General features: G+C 44.6%; 1 protein-coding gene across 3 annotated transcripts in view; it reads left to right on the plus strand.

The window, feature by feature from the left end:
• The window catches only part of USP30 (ubiquitin specific peptidase 30), a 65,190-nt gene that overhangs the window by 21,222 nt on the left and 27,975 nt on the right, over positions 1-15,993 (plus strand). For 2 of the 3 annotated variants that reach the window (XM_075830429.1, XM_075830439.1), the window contains exons 4-10: positions 1,319-1,422; positions 2,096-2,194; positions 3,018-3,060; positions 3,186-3,280; positions 5,543-5,602; positions 5,692-5,778; positions 14,833-14,913. In XM_075830429.1, coding sequence (XP_075686544.1) covers positions 1,319-1,422; positions 2,096-2,194; positions 3,018-3,060; positions 3,186-3,280; positions 5,543-5,602; positions 5,692-5,778; positions 14,833-14,913 — 569 coding nt within the window. The remainder of the gene's footprint in view (positions 1-1,318; positions 1,423-2,095; positions 2,195-3,017; positions 3,061-3,185; positions 3,281-5,542; positions 5,603-5,691; positions 5,779-14,832; positions 14,914-15,993) is intronic. The other variant, XM_075830448.1, reaches the window with a different exon arrangement.

Consider the following 15,993-nt stretch of genomic DNA (forward strand, 5'->3'; position numbering starts at 1 on the left):
AAGTTAAATGAATGTAAAAAAAATTCATGATAAATAAATAAATTGTACAAAAAATACACAGAAACACAATTTTTTTTAATAATAAATAAACTTTTTAAAATATAAGTCCCAAAACATGAAATAATATAGACATATTTGGTATCGCCACGACCGTAACAACCTGTACAACAAATGGATACCATTATTTATGATGATCAGTGTATGGTGTAAAAAAAAAAAATATTAAAACTGCTGCGGAACTGCTTTTTTTCTGCATTTTCGACAAAATAAAAATTTATAGAAATTAAACGATAATGTATTTGTACCAAAAAATGGTACCTACATAAAGTACAACTCATCCAGCAAAAAACAAAGTCTCATACAACTACATCGTACAAAAAATAAGAGTTATGAGCGTCGGGATGCAAAGAGGGAAATCTAAAAAAATTGTTCTGTCCGTAAGGCCAAAATTGGCCGTGTCCTTAAGGGGTTAAAGGGGTTATCTAGTCACTAAAAATTGATGACCTATCTCGAAATGCTAGACGCACATTTGATAAAATATGGGTCCCTTGGATAGAGAGACGGGGTAGATTCCTTGCCTGATGCTGCAGCTGGGTTTGGAACGACTGAATGTTAGCCTTCTGGTATGTATAGGATGTTGACTATCACTTTGACCTCTCAAGAGGGATTCCCTTATTCATGGTATTTGTATAAGTTGAACTATGTACGCCATGTTGGTATGTATGTTATACTATTGTACATTGTAATAATGTATGATCGTTGAAATGTATACTTTGGAGGACTGGGGGGAGGGGGTGTTTATTTTGTTTTCTTTTGTATTGTGGGGATGTGTTGTTGTTAAAAAAAAAAAAAAAAAAAAAAAAAAAAAAGTCATAATAAAAAATTGATAACCTATTCTCAGGATAGGCGATCAATAGCTGATGGGTCGGGACCCGACTTCCGGAACCCCGTCGATCAGCTGTTTTAAAGGGGGTGCAACACTCATACGAGCGCTGCTTCCCTTTCATTTTTACTTGCTAACTGTGAATTGTCGACACACATTTAGCGGAAATTTACACGTATTGCAGCCTTTTCTCCCATTGAAGTGAATGGGAGAAAAGACTTCAATACCTGTGAATCGCCGCTACATCCGTGTCGACGATTCAAAGCAACTGATGGGTGGGGGTCCCGATAGTCGGATCCCGACCCATCGGCTATTGATCCTGAGGATAGGCCATTCATTTTTAGCGACGGGATAACCTCTTTAAAATGCTTTATACTGACTAACTATAGGCTCTGAAAAAGGTTTTTATTGTTCTACTTATTTGTGTCACTCCAGCGTTATGTAATCAGGAGGCTGCAGCAGATGAGGTGTTAGATGCCAGTACTCTTCTAGATGTCCTGAGAACATACAGATGGCAAATCTCTTCTTTTGAAGAGCAGGTTAGTACATTTCTGCTTTCTTTATCTGCCATTGTTGTGGCATTTACTTGATATGTGATTTTGATCTGTATAGTTTGAAATGTCAATTTTATAGGGAACTATGCTAGAACTTAAAACACAAACTTTCGGTGGAAAGTCAGTTTTGAGGTCTTATTTTGATGGTATTAGGATCCAGTAGTTCTCTATCCGATGTGCCCAACAACCTGGGCCAACATCAACACCCAGCAAACACAGGCATGTCCTGCTGCATTTCACATGGTACATTGTAGTGAATTTGATCTGCATTGCACATGTAAATATATGTGCAAGAAAACTTCTGGTTTTATAATTTTTAGAAATGGCTTTGCTGTGGTTATTGTGTTATTTTCTGAAAGAAAAAAGAATCTGTAAAATCAAAGCGTTCTAGCTCAACAGAACAGCGACATGTGGCCTCACCCTAAGTGTGTATCCAGGTGTTGAGGTGCAGTTAAAACCGCATTCTTGAACCGTATGCGTTTTTAATGTGATTTGATGCGTTTTTCGATGCGGTTGTGGTCAAAAGTTCAGATATATAAAAAAACTCATTAAAATGCGGTAAAAACGCATGCGGTTTATAGATGTGATTTTTTTAATGCGGTTTTAACCTCAACCGCAACGTCAGACTGCACCCTAAATGTGCTTTCTAATTACACAGGATGCCCATGAGTTGTTTCATGTGTTGACCTCATCATTGGAAGATGAGAGAGATCATCAGCCTCATGTAACACATCTATTTGATGTCCATGCCTTAGACGTAAGTGTTAATTTTTCTAATTTAATTTAATTGTTCGCATTTTTAAAGGGGCTATCCGGGTTATTAAAATTGATGGCCTCTATCCTCAGGATAGGTCATCAATATTAGATTTGTGGGGGTAAACAATGAAGAGGCTGCAAAGCTCTTACGAGCGACACGTCCCTTTCAAACAGCTAATTGGCGGGGACACTCGGATCCCCACCGATCTAATATCGATGGCTCGAGGAACGTGGCAGCTGGGGAGATTGACTGGGGCGCTACACCGGTCAAACCGTAACGCAGGTGTCCTAAGGCGAGCTCGAGGAGGACAGAAACCTCTTTTGGAGCAGAAAGGCATTGGCCATCAATTTAAATAACCCCAAAAACCCTGATAAGTATGGATGACAAATACAAAATAACATTTATAAAACCTGAATAATAATTGTACATGTTCCATCAGCTGCAAAATATTTATATAGTCTGTTCTAGATTTATATGGCAAGGCAATTGTTTCTGGAGAATTAGATTTAACAGTATTGATTATCATGATATATAAGAATAAATTCACATTGCTCGTTTTTGTTCGCTGCCAAAACAACATATCTAAAAAAAAAAAACGTGTTTTAAATGTTTTAGCTGTAATATGATTTTGAATTTAATGGTCAAATGCTTACAGATGAAACACTTTGTAAAAACGCACGGGTATTTAAAAATTGTATGTGTTTTTTCAAATGTGTTTCTAACCGCAACAAAAAAGCGCAATGGGAACCCAACCTACCAGAGTCATATCCTTTCAGCTTTTCTACTTTATCTTTGGGTGCAATATTGTTTATTTCTATTACAGCCTCCTCAGAGCACTGACAGGCAAATTCACTGCAGGACCCAAGGTATGCTCTGGTACACCTTTACAAAATCTATTCTGTGAAGTCAGATGAAGGATGGGAACCTCTAGTCTTTGAATAATGAGTAATAAGTTAAGTAGCTAGACTTAATTAATTGGTTTCCTATTTAGGGGTGTTAAACCCCATCCCCAGGCTGTGGAAATCTCAGCACCCTTTTCATGGAAGACTAACCAGTAACATGATATGCAAGCACTGTCAACATCAGGTAACAGTATATCTGCCATGTTTCTTCATTATTTGCCAAGCTAACCGTTATCATAGCGAACGAAGATACAGCTGATCTGTATAGAGAATACAGAGCAGCTGTATCTCAAAAAGTAAGACTGATTTTTTATAAACTATAAAGTTGCGCCAATCACACTGACTGATCTATTTATTCTGACCTATTTATTTTAAAAAAAAGCGATTCACAGGTTTACATAGTCTTTAACCCCTTATATATACGGCACACCTCGGGTGGGGAATATCGAGTTTCCCACTACATTATATGGTACAATAAATGGTGCCGTGAAAATCTACAACTCGTTCCTGCAAAAAACAAGCCCTCATACGGCAATATTGATGAAAAAAGTTATGGCTGTTGGAATGTGGGGAGGAAAAAATGAAAGTGTAAATCTGAAAAATGGCTGTGGCGGGAAAGGGTTAAAGGGGTCTTCCTAAGTCAAGCATTTATGGCATATCCACAGGATTTGAACATGTGTTATTTAAAAAAGTGATACAGAAAGAGAATGGGCATATATGATGTTACATTTTTATTTAAAGGGTTCATCTGCTTTTTCTTTTTTTATTAAATTATTTATAGAGTAGAAAATTATACCGTTTTCTAATATACATGTATTTAATATTTTGCTGACATGTCTTTTCTTATATCAGTGCGGTTGCATCTGTCAAAAAAAATAAAAATTGTATAGCCTACAGATTAGTTCATAGTAATGCATCCATGTGCTAAGGTTATTTTCACATCTGCGTTGTGGCAGGTCCCTCGCACGATGGACACGATCGGCGCCCGACAGACCACATCGATTTATAATAGGGGCCATCGGGTTCTGCCGAGGTGTCCGAAGCTTTCACGGGAAGCCTGCAGCACTGCTTTTCTCATCAAAAATGAAGGAATCTCCAATGGGACCTCCGATGCAGATGTGAACATAGCCTGAGTGGACAAAATATGGTGTCAGTCATGTGACCCCTGGCATTCAGTTAACACTGTCCAAGTTTCTAACAGATTAATAGATTAAAAGTTATGTCTGTCAGGGCCGGTTTTAGACACACGTGGCCTAGTATTGGTATTGATTTCTATCTGCGTTCTGAGGATGCAGATACAAGTGAATCTGGCTGTCGCTAGCGTCAGGGCCCCTTCCAAGACTAGCGACGCCACCGGGCATGAGGGGGCCCGTGCTGCCCGGTCCATAAATTTTAGGGCCCGGGAGGCGCGGGTCCCCTCATGCCTCGGGCCCCGTAGCAGCGTTGGGCATGGGGACCTAAGAGGATGGGGGCCCTGGGCAATTGCCGAGTTTTCCCCCCCCTAACGCCAGCCCTGCTGTTAGTGTCTGTATAGGAGCATCTCTTCCATTTTTCTCTGTCTCATCTGTGTGTGTTTTTTATATTAACAGTTAAATAGGACTTGTCACTAGCTCCTACAAAGTGTGTTATTAGACTCACGTAATTGCCGCTGTGTTTGTGAGTCCAGCTGTATTTGTTCTTTATTTCTGCATCCCCCTGTTGCGGAGATATTGCCCGCTCTTTATTTATTAAACAATATGTAAATGAACCACTGGCTAGCCAAGTGTGTTTGGCCGCCTGAGATTCTCAATGGGCGGAGATAGCATAGAGCCTCTGATTCTGACCTATCAGCGTGAGGCTGTTTGCTCCATATAATCCTAAGCCAGTGTCATCGCGTGAGATCTGCTTCCTCTGTTTGGTGTTCAGTCAGAGTGGTTTCACGTGATGATGCTGACCTAGGAGTGTTTGGAGGAAACAGCCTCACGCTAAAAGGTCAGCGTCAGAAGCTCCCTGATAGCTCCGCCCATTGGAGAATCGCTGGCGGCCAAACCCACTTGGCTAGCCAGTAGTTCATTTACATATTGTTTAATAAATAAAGAGGGGGCAATAGTTTAGCAACGTGAGGATGCAGAATTAAGGAACAAACACCGCTGGACTCCCAGACTTTGCAGGAGCTAGTGACAGGTCCTCTTTAATTTTTTTAACAACATATCAACATCACATAGAGACTAAAGTCACGCTATACAAGTAAATACAGGCACATTGAAGCAGTAGTTAATCATTATTCCACCATTAGTCGTATTCACTTAGCCGTGGATGTGGCCCCAACTCATGTATGTCATGTAAGTAACCCTGCTGCTAACAATGTTAGGGGTCACGTGTGTGTGTGTGTGTGTGTGTGTCACATGACTGACACTAGGTTTAGACATATGCAGTAAGCCTGTGGATAATATGTCTTTTCTTTTAGAGTCCAATGAGATATGATACCTTTGACAGCCTGTCCTTAAGTATCCCCACTGCTTCTTGGGTATGTATAGTATGACAGCAGATGACCAGTACAGTTCTGTGTACTTTTTGAAAAAAAAATGAAACCAGTGTTATTCATTCTCCCACCAGGGACGTGCCATGACCCTTGATAACTGCCTGCAGCATTTTATCTCCACCGAGAGTGTTAAGGATGTTGTCTGTGACAATTGCACTAAAGTAAGTCATACTTTCTTACATACCAAAAGAAACCGTGTCTTACATTTTACACTTTCTGATATTTATATTGTGGCAACATATACTGAAGCATTGTGTGCAGATTGTATCTACTTGCATCACACAGTGGCATACCTACCATAAAAGCAGGGCGCAAGACATCTCCTCCTGGTGGCCCTGACACTGTCATTGTAACTACCTACAACCACCACTAGAGGAAGCTCCCTGTATTGAGTTCAATACTAGCTGTATAAATCCACATTCAGTTAGCTCCCCTAGTGGTCGCTGCATGCAACCAGAATTCTATTATATCAAGTAAACCATAAAAGAGCTCCCCAATTCAGATATATTATGAAATCAATTATCACAGAATTTTCGACCAAAACAACTGAATGGCGGACAAGAAAGCATATTGCATTTGATGGAGCTCTCATTGGGAATTGGGCCCATTCTGAGTTTTGTTATGGGTTCCTTTAATTTTTGTGTAGGCCCCTGGTCATCTCTTTCTTAGGCTCTGTTCACTCTAGTGTCACGGCTTCCATTGTTAAAACAGGAAACGGATATTACTGATCTAAAACAGATATGGCTGATCCTTTTTATAATGCAGCATATTGACTTATAAGGGATTCCCTCAGGTTTCTTTTCCGGTTATATTAGCGAACATACTATGCTATTTTGTCCATCCGGGGCAACCAAAACATTTTAGGATAAAACTTAAGCGCCGCCTTTTAGAGTCAGTTTAATTTCATAGGAAGCTGTTATGGAATTGCAAGTTGAGTGATTCCCTAAAGGCTGCTGGAGACTTCCGGGAGAGAGAGAGCATGCACATAAAACCGCAACCTCAATTCCGTCACAACTCTGATCGCCTGAGTTTAAGGCTACTCTAAGGTTTTCGCCAGAGCCGACAGCAAGGTGGGATGGTCTATGCTGCATAGAACCCAGTTAGTCTTAGGAGAGTTCAGTGTTGCATAAGAGGAGCAATGCAGGCAAGGCTGAACAGGAACCAGCCAGCCAGAGGGTAAACAGAAAGTCCAAGAGCAAGTGGAAATCAGGTACAGCAGAGGTCAGAACCAGCCGGGAGCAGATAATCAAAATCGGTAAACAAGGGGTTAACGAGAGACCAGTCGAGGTCTGTTTCCGAGAAGTCAGAAGTACAGGGAGTGTCAGAGCTTGATCAGAACACCAGAAGACTAGGAAAATCACAAGCAAAGACCAGGTGGAGGAAGCCAGATATAAATACAACCCCACACCTAATTGGCAGAAAGACAGAGAAAAGACATAGGCTCAAAGTAAAACAGAACCGCCCAGAAGCTAGAACAGTAGTCATGGAGGGAACAGGCGTTTTCCTAACAGAAGCTTTTTAACCTGTCAGTATGTTATGTTTTTAGAACTCTGTAAGTCCCTAGAGTAGTGTTTCCCAAATTGTGGATCGCGTCCCCCTGGGGGGTCGAGTGAAGACCTCTGGGGGTTGCAAGCCACTCACCGATGTCCCGGTTTCAACTGTATCTGCGCCCTTAGGAAGCAGATACAGTTGAATCCCAGTGCTGGAGCAGGGAGCTGACTTCTCAGTGCAACAGCATTCACTTTGCTGTGAGCCATGAGCGGCTCGGAGCAGACAGGCAAGATGTAGTGATGTCATCGCGCCTATCTGTGCTGAGCCACACATTGCACAGACCAGAGGAGCTGAAGGATCTCCTCCACTTGTCGTGGGAATGGAGCTAGGTAAATATTATTATTATTTTTTTAATAGGCAGTATGGGGAAATCATACTGTGTGTGGGGGCTGCTATGGGGGAAATATACTGGTATGGGGGGGGGTGCTATAGGTTCATATACTGAATGGGGTAGCTGTGGGGGCATTATACTGTGTGGGGACAGCTATAGGGGCATTATCCTGTCGGGCACTGTAGTGGCATTATCCTGTGTGGGGGCAGCTATAGGGGCATTATCCTGTGTGGGGGCAGCTATAGGGGCATTATCCTGTGTGGGGATATGTATAGGGATATTATACCATGTGTGTAGCAGATATGGGGGCGTTATACCGTGCATGTGGGGAAGCTATGGGGGCATTATATCTTGTGTGTGTGTGGGCAGCTATGGGGGCATTATACTGTGTGGGGGCAGCTATAGGGGTATTCTGTGTGGGGTCATTATACTGTGTCGGGGCAGCTATAGGGGTCATTATACTGTGTGGGGGCAGCTATGGGGACATAATATGTGGGGAGCAGCTTTAGGCGCATTATACTGTGTAGGGAGGCACTATAGGGGCATTATACATTGTGAAGGGCAGCGTCAGGCCTCGGCAACGCACAGCAGCAGGATACCTTGAACCCCCCTCTATCCCCCGTCTGCACAATTATCGTTGTTTCGATGTTGCAGGGACTTATTTTTCGAATGGAACAAGTACAGGCATTTAACTACGAATGAAGTTGACATACATCAGATGAAATGGGGTTAAGTACGGTAGTAGGGGGGGGCGTGGCCTAGAGGTGAATGTGAGAGGACGTGTGTGACCGGAGCTCCTGCTGTAATCATCCTTTAAGGTCCATATATCCCGTAAAACTCGGGGAAAATAGCTTCCCTAGGGGCTTACCAGAGTCTGGAGGTGGAGGAGCACGAATACCCGGTCATAATGACGCGCTCTAAGAAGCAGAAGTCGCCGCCAGCGAGTCCCGGGTCCCGCGCTCAAGATGGCGCCGAGGAGAAGGAAGGCCGCAATAGAGGCCTCCGGCAGGAAGTTGTGGAGAAGTTGGAGAGGTTCGCCCGCACGCCGAGAGCAGGGGGGGCGGCTGCACAGCAGCGAAAGTCGGCTGGAGATCAGGCAGCTGGAAGCTCATCATATGGATCCAGGTATTCTCCTTTGGCGGGGGACATGAGAAGTGAGGAGGAGGAGGAGGAGATGAGTGGCGCCATGCAGGATCAGCCAGGTGCTGGAGGGAAAAGTGGAGTAAGGAAGGAGGAACCCTCCCTAAAGGACATTTTGGCAGCGGTGAAGCAGAATTCTATGGTCCTTAATACCTTAGCAAGCCAGATGGGTGGATTGAAGGAGGACATTTTGCTGCTCAGGAATGATTTGCAGAAAGTTGCGGAACGCACCACTGCCGTGGAAGGGAGAGTCTCAGACATGGAGGATGCGATCCCTCACATAAAGCAGGATGTACAGGCACATTCGCAGGCAGTGGCGACATTGATGGCTAAGACAGACGATATGGAAAATCGGCTGAGACGAAATAATGTGCGCCTTGTGGGGGTTCCGGAAAGAGTGGAGGGAACGAATCCGGATGACTTCTTTGAAAAGTGGCTGATAGACACATTTGGTAGAGAGGAATTGACCCCTTTATTTGCGGTGGAGAGAGCGCACAGGGTGCCGACCAGACCTGGCCCTCCGGGAAGGCCGCCGAGACCGGTGCTGATAAAGATTCTACATTATAAAGATAGAGACAAGATCCTGAGGAAAGCTAGAGAACGTCAAGACATCTCCTTTAATGGGGTGAAAGTGTCCTTCTTCCCGGACTTCTCTTTGGAAGTACAACGGAAAAGATCACAGTTTATGGATATAAAAAGACGACTAAGGGCATTACAAGTGCAATATTCGATGATGTATCCTGCCCGTTTGAGAGTGGTGGCGCTGGGAACAACTTCTTTTTTTGAGACACCGAGAGAAGCGGTTAGATGGTTGGATAGCCATGAAAGTCAGCTGAGACCGGCAGAGGGACGGCGTTGATCCGGAACAGACCGGCTGGCAAAAGGAGGCTGGGGATGCGGGACTGAACCAGGTGTCGTAGGAAAAATTGCAAGATTTGGCATTTGATTGGACTTGGAGTTGGAGGGCATGGTTGCGGGGACCGCGGAAGACCGGAAGAGGAGGAATGTGTTTATGGACATTGAGGGGTATTGATATGCTGAAGGGATGGTAGTTTATTTGTAAGAAAATGGCAGCGGGAGGGATGGTCAGTTAAGCGGGAAAAGCACATAACGAGTTATGGTATTGTTGAATGTATGGTGGGCGGAGTTGACCTGCCGATGTTTGTTATGGGTAATGGCAGATACGTTCTGTTGCCCCAACCCTTGGAAAGGGGTAGGTTTACGGGGGAGGTTGCAGGGGGGGGAGGGGAGGTTGCAGGGGGGGGAGGGGAGGGAGGGAAAGACGACCCAGCCGGTCGGATATGTAAAATTAAGAGAACAGGATAGGAGGAGCTGTGATATGTTGAGGGATGATGGGATCACTTAATTGTTTGTCCTGGAATGTACGGGGCCTGCGGGAAGCCAGAAAACGACAGGCGGTATTTGATTTTATTAGAAAACAGGAGTCGAGGGTGATAGGACTACAGGAGACACATATGACTAGGGATTCAGTTTCCATGATGCATAGGGCCTGGGTAGGCCATAGTTTTCATTCTTACCATACTACATATTCAAGGGGGGTGAGTCTTCTCATACATAGGGCAGTGCCATTTGTATGTCACGACTCCTTCCAGGATGGGGAGGGGCGGTATGTGGGGGTACACTGTACATTGTATCATTGGAATTGTGTGTTGGTGGTGTTGTATGTCCCCCCTCCGTTTTCTAGTGGATGTATCAAGAAAGTGGTGGAGGAACTGGCTAGGTACCCGGAGGTGCCGTTACTAGTGATGGGGGATTTTAACGCAGTATTGAATACCAATATGGATAAATTTGGCATGACAGGGGGAGGTGTAACAGCTTTTGGCCATCTGGTTGCTGAAATGGGTTGGCGGGACATATGGAGGGATAAACATCCAAATAGCTTTCAGTATTCTTGTGCGTCTTCCACATATCAGTCTTTATCCAGGATAGACTTAATCTTGTGCTCACCGGCAGCGGTACCATTTGTAGCTCAGATAGAATACTTGCAAAGAGCGTTATCGGATCATTCTCCTTTGTTAATGAAGGTAGAGACGGAGGGGAGGACAGGGCGGGGGCAAGGGTGTTGGAAACTTAATGCCTTTTGGCTAAAGCTGATAGACAATAAACAAATTTTAGACCTCATAAAGGAGTACTTTCAGTTCAATTCAGGAACGGTACCGCAAGAGATACTGTGGGACGCGATGAAGGCGTGGCTGAGAGGGGTGTTCATCCAGCACATTTCAGCAGTAAAAACACGGTCTAGACAATTAGGAGAAGCACTGTTGGGAAGGGTAGAGGAGACAGAAAGGCTGCATATAATAGATAACACAACAGACACATTGAAGCATTGGGTGGAGGCGCAGCGGTTGTTAAAGCAACATCAGTTGGAGAGGGCAGATAACAAAAGGATGTTTTTAAAACGCCAATATTATGAGGAGGGGGAAACCACTGGACGGTTACTGGCAAGGATGGCGCAGGCTCCGAGGGAGAATAATTACATACACACCATTAAAGGGGAGGGGGGGAAGTTGGAGACTGATACAGGACAGATTTTGAAAGTGTTTCAGCAGTTCTACTCGGATTTGTATGCCTCTAGGGCAGAGCACACGCCTCAGCAGCTGGAAGAGTATATAGGGGAGATAGAATTTCCTAGGTTGGGGGGGGAGGAGAGAGGGACATTGGAGGAGCCAATATCTCTGGAGGAAATACAGGCGGCTATAGGGATACTAGCCAGTGAAAAGGCGCCGGGGCCGGATGGTCTTCCGGTGGAAGTTTTTAAGGAATATGGGGAGGAGCTTGCGCCGCAGTTACTGGCCACTCTTTTAGATAGCTTCAATAGGGGGCGGCTTCCAGAAACAATGTATGAAGCGACTGTAGTAGTTCTGCCTAAAGAGGGGAAGGATCCTCAACTCCCGGGCTCTTATAGACCAGTTTCACTGCTGACGGCGGATATTAAAATCATGGCGAAAGTATTGGCGCTTCGACTAGCTAAAGTAGTAGCTGGGGTGGTACACGGAGATCAGGCCGGTTTTATGCCATCCAAATCGACGGCGGTAAATCTGAGACGGCTGTTTTTGAATCTACAAGTTATGCCGGATAATCGTGGGGGGAGAGCCATAATGTCCTTAGATGCGGCCAAAGCATTCGATTGTGTGGAGTGGAATTATTTGTGGTCAGTTCTGGAAAGAATGGGATTTGGCCCTAATTATATAAAATGGGTAAAATTGTTGTATGTAGCCCCGACAGCAAAGATAAGGGTGAATGGGGTGTTATCGGATCGGTTTGCGCTGGAGCGGGGAACGCGTCAGGGATGTCCATTGTCCCCATTGTTGTTTGCGTTGGCGGTGGAACCCTTGGCGTGTGCTGTGAGACAACATGAACATATTCAGGGGTTGAGATATGGGGGGGTGGAGGAAAGAATTGCATTATACGCAGATGATATGCTGCTATTCATGGCGGATACCGAACGCACTTTACCGTTAGTGATGGCCCTAATTAAGCGGTTTGGGAAATATTCAGGACTACTCATTAATTGGTCAAAATCGGCCCTAATGCTCATGGACCCGGGGGATATTCAGAATGGGGAAGAGGAGGTGGAGATACCTGTGGTTAAGGAGTTTAAGTATTTGGGGGTGAGGGTGACGGCGAAAGTACAGGATTATATGTCCCTTAATGTAATGCCACTGTTAACAAAGATAAAAGCCAAAGTAGAGGCGTGGAATAAGTTGCCCCTATCGGCTCTGGGTAGGACAAATTTGATTAAAATGATCCTTATGCCCCAGGTGTTGTATGTCCTACATAACTCACCGGTATGGATCCCCAAATATTGGTTCAGGAGATTGCATAACCTTTTTAGGGACCTAGTATGGAAGAAGGGGGTACCTAGGATTAAACTGGAGAAATTACAGCTGCCAAAGGAGGAGGGGGGCCTGGCTGTTCCCAATGCTTGGGTGTATTATTTAGCTGCCCAATGTCAGCATTTCTGGGGGTGGGAGCAGGAAGAGACATGGGGGTCCAGTGCGCGCATCCTATCATATCTGGGGGGGGGGAGAACCCGTTGGCAGGACTGGAAGCGCACAGATATAAACAGATGGCGAGTACCAGACCCACTCTGCTTCTCATACATAAGGTGTGGTGGCAGTGCAAGCAATTGCTGGGGATAGGGGAGTGCACTAAATATACACCGCTCTGGAGAAATGCTTATTTGGGGGAATTGGGTAAATTGGAAGGGATGCAGGGGTGGGAGCAGCAAGGCATAATACGGTTGAATCAGTTGTACGAGGGAGACATACTCAAATCTTTTCAGCAAGTAAGGGAGGAGTTTCAACTGGACTCCCGCATGTTCTATCAGTACCTGCAGATTCGGCACGCAGTGCAGACACAAGCGGCCAGTGTGGACCTGACAATGCATGCCGCGGGGGTGTTGGAGCATATTGCAAAGGCAGTAACATCAAAAGGATTAATCTCATTGGTTTATCGCAGGTTGTTGGTGGAACATCTGGGAGATCCTATGGCAACAGTGAAAGCAATATGGGAGAGGGATGTGGGTCCTATTACAACAGACCACTGGGAGGCGGTATTGGCAGCAACATGTACTTTGTCCATTAATGTAGCACAACGAAGATCGCAGTTGTTTCTGATACATAGGGTGTACAGGACCCCGTGGGTGCTGAAACAAATGGGATTAAGAGCGGATGCAAAGTGCCCTAGGTGCCCGGAAGAAAAAGCAGACATCCTTCATATGTTCTGGACATGTGGGAGGCTGGGGAGTCTGTGGACGGAAATATTGGAACTGGTGGGGAGAGTGTTTGAGGTACAGATCCCATGGGATCCTGTAGTAATGCTGCTAGGGTATGTTGGAGATTTGGGGGGAGATAGGATGTCAGGGTTGGCAATTGCTAAAATACTGTATCAAGTTCGGAAAGGAATTGCAAAGCACTGGCTGGATGCGGAGCCACCATCAAAACAAGAAATCATAGGGGCACTTAACTCACAGGTTCTGATGGAGTATAGGATATACTCCAAGAGGGGGTCCAGGGTCAAGTTCGACAAACAATGGGCTAGGTGGATTGATCAATCTGGGTATGCTTCTGTGGAGCTAATGACACTAAGGCAACAAGTGCAGGTATAGGGCCACTGAGGGGAGAGGATTGGAAAAGTGGTACTGAGGAGATCGGCTGGGGGGGATACAGGGGGGAGTTGGGGGGAAGGGAATGTTGGGTTAAATGTAAAGAATTGGGTCTGTTGAAAATTGCTTGTACACTGTATGAGAACGTACAATGACCTGTAATAATGTGGAGTTTTGTTGAATAAAATTGAACTGATTAAAAAAAAAAAAAAAAGTACGGTAGTAGGGGGGTCCTAAACAAAAGTCTCGACCAAAAGTGGGGCCCGGCCTCAATGTTTGGGAATCACTGCCCTGGAAGAAACTCACAAGAACCTAGAGAGAACATACAAAGCCATGCAGATATGACGCTGCAAAGCAAAAGTGCTTTCTTTCTGTTCTCCTTGCATATAAAAAGTCAAGTTGAGCTCCAAGAGGGGTTTTTTTTTTTTTTTTTTAAAGCTATTTACACCTTTGAAAACTTCCTTTTTTTTTTTGTGTCTATCGGTGTCTATCAGTGTGATTGGTGAAACTTTGTAATTACATTTTATTAAAAAATATTTTTACTCTTTGAGATACAGCTGCTTTGTATCCTGTATAAGGAGCAGCTGTATCTTGTGCTGAGACCTGAATCTGTCAGGTCAGTGGCCACCTGTTCTCGATCACATCTAAGTTATGAATTTAGATGTGATAGATAACAGCTTGATCCTGCGTGTCAGAGACCAGCAGTACCCGCTGACACTGAACCTGTCAGTGCCACTGACCTGACGGATAAAAGGTTTCAGCGCACCATACATCTGCTCTGTATACACGATACAAAGCAGCTGTATCTCAAAAAGTAAAAATAATTTTTAATAAAATGTAATTACGAAGTTGCACCAATCACATTGATATTGTTTTATTAAAAAAGAAAACAAAATAAAACGTTTTCAAAGGTGTACGTAGCTTTTAAAGGCACTGGGTAATACATATAGGCAATACTTCTGTACAAGGGAGCACGTGTTAGTTCCTACTATATTGGCAAAAGTACCTTCAAAAGTGAACTTTAAAGGCTATAATAAAAGTCATATGTTTTTATGATTATTCCAGATTCAAGCTCAAGAAGGACCAAATGGAAAATCGGTGGAAGACCAGAAAACAACATTTGTTAAACAGCTGAAGCTGGGAAAGGTCAGTTGTTCAAATATATGAATAAAAATGACCCTCAAATTATTGTATGAATGTCCCCTGTCTAGTAATATTGGGGTACGTATTGGTGAAAAAAAACCGCAATTGCTGGGACTGGAGGTTTCTCTGATTCCGTCTATTACAGTGAGAGCTTCTGTGCCCTTACAAGGACGTACAATTACCTCCTATTACAATTAAGAAATCGTAATTTAGATGTAATAGTACGTCCATTTGCGTGAAGGGATAAACATACGAGCACCATTAATTCTTCTCTGGTCCCTCAAATGCAAGTTGCTACAGTGCACTGTACACTAGAAGTCATTAACACCTCAGGAAATAAAATAAAATGTATGCATGTTACTGGATAGTTCAAGAGACTTTGACAAAACAACGCTCTGACCTCACTCAACACACTGCAACTATTGGCTAGACCTGCACCTCACAGATTCCCTGCCCTGCCCTCCTCCTCCTGCATGCACTCTGCACAGGGCCGGACTGGCCATCTGGCAGTTCTGGGAAAATGCCAGATGGGCCGGTGTACAGTGGGCCGCCTGCTGGCCGCCCCAAACAATTAGTGCAGACGGCCTGCTGCCTCTCTGAGCCACCACCCCTCCTGCACTAATTGTACCTGCTTTACAATGACGCTGATTGGCAGGGCAGAATGACTTTCCCCGCCAATCAGCATCTTTCAACCACTAGCGGCGCGATGACGTAATCGCGCCACATCCGTTGTTGAAAGGCGCTGATTGACAGGGCAAGTCATTCTGCCCTGCCAAACAGAGCAGTCGTTCAGCCGCAGCAGACCTGCTCAGAACATAGCAGGCCTTCATTGACACAGGACGGCGTGGGAACAGGATCAAGGTGAGTATGTAAAATTTTGTTTTTTTCCACAACTGTGAGTGGCACTATCTACAGGGGGGGAGCTATGTGTGGGGCACAACCTACAGGGGAGGCTTTCTGTGTGGCCTTATCTACAGGGGAGGCTATATGTGGGGCCTTATCTACAGGGGAGGCTATGTGTGGGGCACAGTCTACAGGGGAGGCTATGTGTGGGGCAGTATATACAGGGGGAGCTATATGTGG

The sequence above is a fragment of the Rhinoderma darwinii genome, chromosome 1 (assembly GCF_050947455.1).
Source record: "Rhinoderma darwinii isolate aRhiDar2 chromosome 1, aRhiDar2.hap1, whole genome shotgun sequence".
NCBI classification, from domain to species: domain Eukaryota; kingdom Metazoa; phylum Chordata; class Amphibia; order Anura; family Rhinodermatidae; genus Rhinoderma; species Rhinoderma darwinii.